General features: G+C 34.1%; 1 protein-coding gene across 1 annotated transcript; it reads right to left on the reverse strand.

The window, feature by feature from the left end:
- Nucleotides 1-3,657: 3,657 nt before the first annotated feature.
- Nucleotides 3,658-5,844, reverse strand: LOC134253748 (uncharacterized). Its single transcript, XM_062736329.1, has one exon. It carries the CDS (start codon nucleotides 5,842-5,844, stop codon nucleotides 3,658-3,660), a length of 2,187 nt encoding a protein of 728 aa, XP_062592313.1.
- Nucleotides 5,845-6,809: the final 965 nt, after the last annotated feature.

Raw genomic sequence — 6,809 nt, forward strand, 5'->3', positions numbered from 1 at the left:
TATTTATTGTTTGTCTCAGTAATAGTTAAAAGAATAATCATAATTATTTACTATAGAAGATTAATTTATTTTTTAACTACACGCGGTAACAAAAACATGTTTGACGGCGATTAAAATTATGTTATTAAGATATCGATTTAAACAACGTTTGTGGAGAATTTTATTTTTATTATTTATTTATATCTGTTTATTTGTTTCTCTTTTGTTTATCTATTGTTTATTTATAATTTATTTATGACATTTAAATTATAGAATAAAAGAATAATTTCAATGCAAGGAAAAGACCAAAGGCATTCCGAATAAATCGTTCATCTTGCGTTCACCGTTCGTTCACCGTTCACTTTGCGCTCGCGTTCGCGCTCCGTTCGCGTTCTGCGTTCACTCACCGTTCACCGTTCACACATCGTTCACCAAGTTGCGTTCACCGTTCGCTCTGCGTTCGTTCAGCGTTCGTTCACCGTTCGTTCAGCGTTCGTTCACCGTTCAGGTGGGAAAGTAGAGATATTATTTTGATGATCTCTGCTTTAAATATAATGCAAAGTTTGCTTTAAAAAATTATTATACGGTATAAATTGTGAACTTTCATTAACAATTATGCAACAAACAATGAATTTATTCAAGAATTCACTTTGCATACCGTCGGCAATATATCACCACAATCGACCCAGCATGTTTTTTTTCAATATCAGACATGCAGATTTACATGCATCTTTATTTCATAGCTGGACATTTTGTTTTAGCGAAATTGTACATAAAAATTTCTTGAAGTATTTGTTTAATTTAGAAATATGTTAAATTGTTTTTATATACATGTACATGTAATAATAAAAATAAAAATGCTAAATGGTATTTCTGTGAACGGTAACTCTACTTCTTGTTTTCTAAAAGATGGGAAATTCAATTCATCGCCAAATTCGTTATACCGCCATGATTTCTAAATTACAAAAGGTGGCGGTTTATCGAGAATTAACTGTAGACAAACAAAATGTTTTAAAAAAAATTTTCTCAAGAAGTTATATGCAGTATTGATATTGAGGCATTCTCAAGTAGTATTAGAATTCAATCCCCCTCCCCCCACCCCCCCAGTAAACTTTTTAATTCTGATCTGATTTGTGCTTTTTCCTAGCCATTGTACTCAGGTGAGCAATGTGGTCCATGGGCCTCTTGTAACTTAGTCTTGTTATAACGACGCTCGCCCTGTCATGATAGAAGAACAGGGAGGAATTGTGGGAGCTCTTGCCAAGGCCCTGCAAAGTCGTAAAGGCCAAATCCAGGGATCAGGTATGATACTGTCAACATCATTTTAACCCTTTTCAATCTCTCCTGGTTGACAATATACAGTAAATCACATTTATAACGAAGTACCTGCTGGAATGGATTTACTTGTTACAAGCGTAATTCATTCTATCCATCAAGTTAACAATTAAAAAATAGGTCACAGGTAATGAAAATCAGTTTGCTGTGTCAGTTCGTTATGAGTGTGTTTATTATAATTGTGTTTTACTGTACACGCATACAATAAAAATAAAGAATTGACAGCATTCAAATGGAATTATTTTTTCTTGCCAGTTTTATATGATGCAGTATCACATACATCAATCATTGTTTGTGTTTTTTATGTTAAATCGTTTATCGTTTTTTCAGATGATGATTCTGATGACTCTGACATGGATGTCGATGACGATGAATGGGATGATTAAACAGATGATTTCATCAAAATAATACAAAGACTGATTTTCTTCCTTTTATATGTATAATAATATGTAATTGATAACCAGTTCTAAAGTTTTGTTTCTTTCATGATAAAGATAATATAAAACAGCATTCATAAAGATTATATATAAAAACATTATTCATATTGAGGTATATATATATAGTAGATATTTGCTAAAAAAATAAGGTGTTGGAAAATATCATAAGTGATCTACAGTATTTTAAATGCATGTATCATGCAGACATTCATCACATAGTCTTTTTAATACATCTATAAATGTTCTTTTTTGTTTGATTATATTAATTGGATTTTTATATGTAAATTAATCATTTGAATAACAATTCATCTGCAATGATATCTTATTGTGTACTAGCTCACTGATGCATTTAATTGTAATTACCCAGTTAGTCCAACTTTCACTTTTACATTTGTTGCAGTGCTTTCATGTTATTGCTCCCTTGAACTGATCTAATGTAACCCTGATTATTATTCTTATGAATTAAGTTCTTCTGTATGAGTTTTTTTGGTTTTGTCTTTTTTTTTCTCCACAGACAATGTGCAATACAAATTTTAGTGTAATACTTGAGAACATTATAAGATTTGAAGGAGAACAATTCTATTATGAACACAGATGATATATGTTATATTTTTCTTATGCACACATGCTATATATCAATTTATTCAGGAAGATTAGCTTCATTATTTAATATCATTTTCAAAGATATTGTATTTCATATTTCACCTCATATATTATTTTCATTTCATTATTTAATATCCGATATTGCCCGTCTCATTTTTTGAGTAAAAGACGCCAAATTTAACGTATTTCATATTTCACCTCGAATACTATTTTCATTGAAAAAATTGATTTATTTTATAAATTATCAAACTTTTATTATCAAAATGACCGGAATTAGTATAATTCATGCTTCTATTATTTAAACGTTTAATTTTCCTTTATCAAAAATGTGAAAATTTGGGTAAAAAAGAAGATTTTTCAATTTTCCTTGATAAAGTGAAACCGTTGCCATGGCAACAAAAATATAAAAACCAACGTTTTACATATCTACCGATTCCATCAAAATCCATGAAGTTATTAATTTGATCATTTTCATTAATTTGAACTAAAAAAATCTGTATGTCCCCAATATTATTTCCATGGAAACGGGCTATATTATGTGTTCGGAACTTAAAAATCAGGCTTTTTCTACACTTTTAAAGACAACATTGATATCAAATTGTCATGATGAATGTTAAAGACTAAATGTTGTTTTTGATATTGTTTTAGTCATAAATTGGTCAAAAATATTCAAAATAAAACTCCTCCTGTGCTACTTGATGGTCTAAAAATTTATTCCATGGAAAAACTCTAGTATTTATGGCTGTTGTGGAAAGAATAGAAATGCGTCTTGATCGTATAGTGGTTTATTTAGACTCTGTTATTAACTATAGAAACATAACGTACAGTATTGTGACGTAACAATAACGTTAACGTACGTTACATAAACCCGCGGATAATCCATGACACTCCGGGCAGGCACCAAAATGTTGTGGAAAGAATAGAAATGCGTCTTGATCGTATAGTGGTTTATTTAGACTCTGTTATTAACTATAGAAACATAACGTACAGTATTGTGACGTAACAATAACGTTAACGTACGTTACATAAACCCGCGGATAATCCATGACACTCCGGGCACCGAAATGAATTATACTAGAATATTAGAAAGTTCAAATCAAATTAACAGTTCACTGAAATTTAAAATAAAAACAAGTTCATAATCACTTAATTGAGAGGTCCTTTCACGGATTCTTTCTTTGGCTTTTCTTTTTGACAATCGATCAGACGATAGTATTTTAAGTTCGTTCTCATTCACTTCGATTGGATATAGTTTCACAATTGGTCTGTTGGTAAGTCCATTTTGGTCCGTAAAGTGGCAACTCTAACAATCCGTCTCTCCTCTGTATGAGTTCCTCGGAGTGTTTGTGACGTAGTTCTGTGTTAGATTTCTCCAGCTCCATGTTTCGAGTCCGTAGATTGGCATTTTGTTTATTATCTCTGCCATGTCCCTGAGATTCTTTTTCTGTGATTTTTCTTTTTCCTTCTCCTCAGCCTCTGTACGTTTTTCTGTCATCTGAGTTTCTTCCCTTCGTGTGTCATCACGGATCCTTACGGCGAACGTGTAATCCTTCTCCCTACTTTTCACGGGGTCCTGTGAGGTTTGTAGTTGATTTTCAAGTGTCTGTACTTTGATATTTAGCTCACTTATTTGCCTTTGAGCGTAATCATATCGTGACTGAAGACTAGCATTAGGATGCTCCGAGTGAGTGCTGTAGGTTTTGATATTAACAACCTGGTCCTTTAATTCCTGAACCTCGTTATGCAAGTGTCCGTTTTCGTGCGCAAGTTTATTCATCTGTTCCATCATATCCTTCATCCCATTCTCCACACGAGTCTGAAAATTTCTTTGTTGGTTGAATTGTAACAATCTCTCTAGCAGGGTACCATTTTCTTGTTCCAACGCGTTCGTCCTTTCTGTCTTAGTCTTCAGCTCTGACTTAAGTTGCTGTATCTCGTTAGTGAGCTTGCTACGTTTTTGAATGGAGTCCACAGTCCGACTCATCGGAGTGGAAGCTGATTTCCATAAAACACTTTTATGTCGTTGTTCAACGTTCATTTCTGTGGGTTTTGGTTTGCTCGTTCCTACAATGTTGACAATTGTTGATTTGGTGGGCTCGTCTCTGTCCCTCGTTAGTTTCATGTCGCATATACTTGTGTGGTGTTTCTTCTGGCACTTTTTACATCTGTTGCTGGATTTACAATCTGCGGCGCGGTGGTTTCCTAAGCAGTTGAAACATAATTTCTTCCGTTTTAAGATGTCGAATCTTGTACTTACTTCTGTAACTTTCTTACAATCCCCTGGAAAGTGATTCTCTGTGCAACAATAAATGCATGGGCGGCTCTTTATCTCTGTTGTTTCGACATAAGGAGTTGAATCTTTTGTTTTCTGGTTGTGTCCATTATGAATATGGCGTTGTTTCTTTGAGGCTCCGGTAAGAAACATTGCTGTTGCATGGAATCCACCGCTGTTTTCAATCTGGCCTGTATCAAGGATTTTGACTTCTTTGCTTATAGCTTTACAAAGATTGAGTAGCGAAATGTTGTCACCATCGTACTCACGTGCAATGTTTTTCCGGATTTCAGCTGGTAACTTGTTCATTATGACTGGAATAAGTAAAGCTCCGTACATCTCTTGCTTTTGTCCTAGACACTCTAAACTCCTGACATGAGATTCCAAGCAGTCTCCATAATTTCTTAAACTTATGGCATCGTTTCTCGGGGCATGCAGTTCCATAAGTGCTCTCATGTGTGCATTGATAATTTTCTGGGGTTGACCAAACCGTTCCTTGAGTAGGTCTATGGCGGTTTCATAATTCGCGTTTGTGAGAGTAAATCCTGCAATGGTTTGTGCTGCTGCGTCCTGTAATTGAGCCTTGAGATACGAAAACTTTTGAATTGGTGTTAAAGTTTGGTTGCGGTGAATTGTTGATTCAAATGAATCCCAAAACGTATTCCATTGTAATATATCCCCGTCAAAATCTGGAAGATTTAGCTTCGGTAATCTATGATTATTCGTAGCGTGGTTGGATGGTAATGACAAAACATTTTTCTGCCAATCATGGTTACTTTGTTCATCGAGATCAGTGGCAGGAAAATTGTTTAGAATATTCTCGCAAGCCGTTTCACTTGAGTTGATTGCAGCTGATGTGTTTACGTTACTATCATGAATTTCTAAGGCGGGTACAAAACACTCAGCACTGGCGTTCAAAGTTTTACATGAAACTTTTTCCGTAAATTTTTCTGTTTTCTTAATTTTGCAATCTAATTCGTACATATACTCATCTGTGTTAGTGATTTCTTCTTCTATGTCCTCTTCAGATAATGCGTCTAATATGCGTTCATTTAGTTCTTGTAGAGTTTGTCTTTTTTGCGTTAGGGACTTTCTAATTATTTCGATTTCCTCCGTTACTTCACTGGTTGTATTTTCTTTCAAGTCCAAAAATCGTCCGAAAAGTTTCGTCACCGCTGATCTGTTACCGGCTCGTATGGCTTTCAGTCTTCCTTCCATTGTGCGTATATTATGTAAACATTCCGTCGATCACGGCACCAAAATTGTTGTGGAAAGAATAGAAATGCGTCTTGATCGTATAGTGGTTTATTTAGACTCTGTTATTAACTATAGAAACATAACGTACAGTATTGTGACGTAACAATAACGTTAACGTACGTTACATAAACCCGCGGATAATCCATGACAATGGCAATCTTTACATCTGAATATTCTGATGAAATTGTCCATGAATTATACTGCAACACCTTTAGAAGTACATGTATATGTATATAAACATACTTCAGAACATGTTGCAACTAAACCAAATGCCTATGAATTTGACCTCATGCTGATTAGTTATTCCAACATGTAGTAACTTCTAGACATCTTTTTAGCAAAATATCTTTCTTCAGTTATGGATGGTGATTGTCATTATACAAGAATGCCATTCTTTGAGTGAAATGTTGTAAGCATTGCATCCACGAGGCTGCTGTTTTTATAATTAAATTATTTCTTTACTTGGAATAGTAGAGATGCTATCTTTAATGTAATGTTTGTTTGCCCTCTCTTGACTCAGGGTAAAATTATTGGGTCAGTAGGTGAGAAAATCTTCAACAGCATTTTTTAAGGGGGATAAGAGGAATAAACAGAAAAAAAAATACTGCCCTGCATTGAAAAAAAAGTTTTCAGTCTGGTCATTTAAGTCAGTCGGTCTGGAGAGGCCGACAACCAAACATTTTTTAAAGATGGCCTATTTCTACACTTCATGGACATTAGCTCAATCATTGGATTAGATATAGTCTTAGAATTTAAATTGAAATATCAGACAGAACAAAATAAAGATGAATTCTAAGTGACATCAATTCATACTTTAATGAGTTTACAGAGTACTTCTGATTTCAGAGAAAAGGCAAATTCTGCAAAATGACATAACACTGTCATTATGATAAATATTTGTCAAGAACAGGTAAAAGAAACAATGC

This window comes from Saccostrea cucullata, unplaced genomic scaffold, assembly GCF_032062105.1.
Source record: "Saccostrea cucullata isolate Sc308-1 unplaced genomic scaffold, CSIRO_AGI_Scuc_v1 ctg18655, whole genome shotgun sequence".
NCBI lineage: Eukaryota > Metazoa > Mollusca > Bivalvia > Ostreida > Ostreidae > Saccostrea > Saccostrea cuccullata.

Bases quoted from the DNA above. Each gene is read 5' to 3' on its own strand.
- LOC134253748 (XM_062736329.1), bottom strand. From the start codon at position 5,844: ATGGAAGGAAGACTGAAAGCCATACGAGCCGGTAACAGATCAGCGGTG.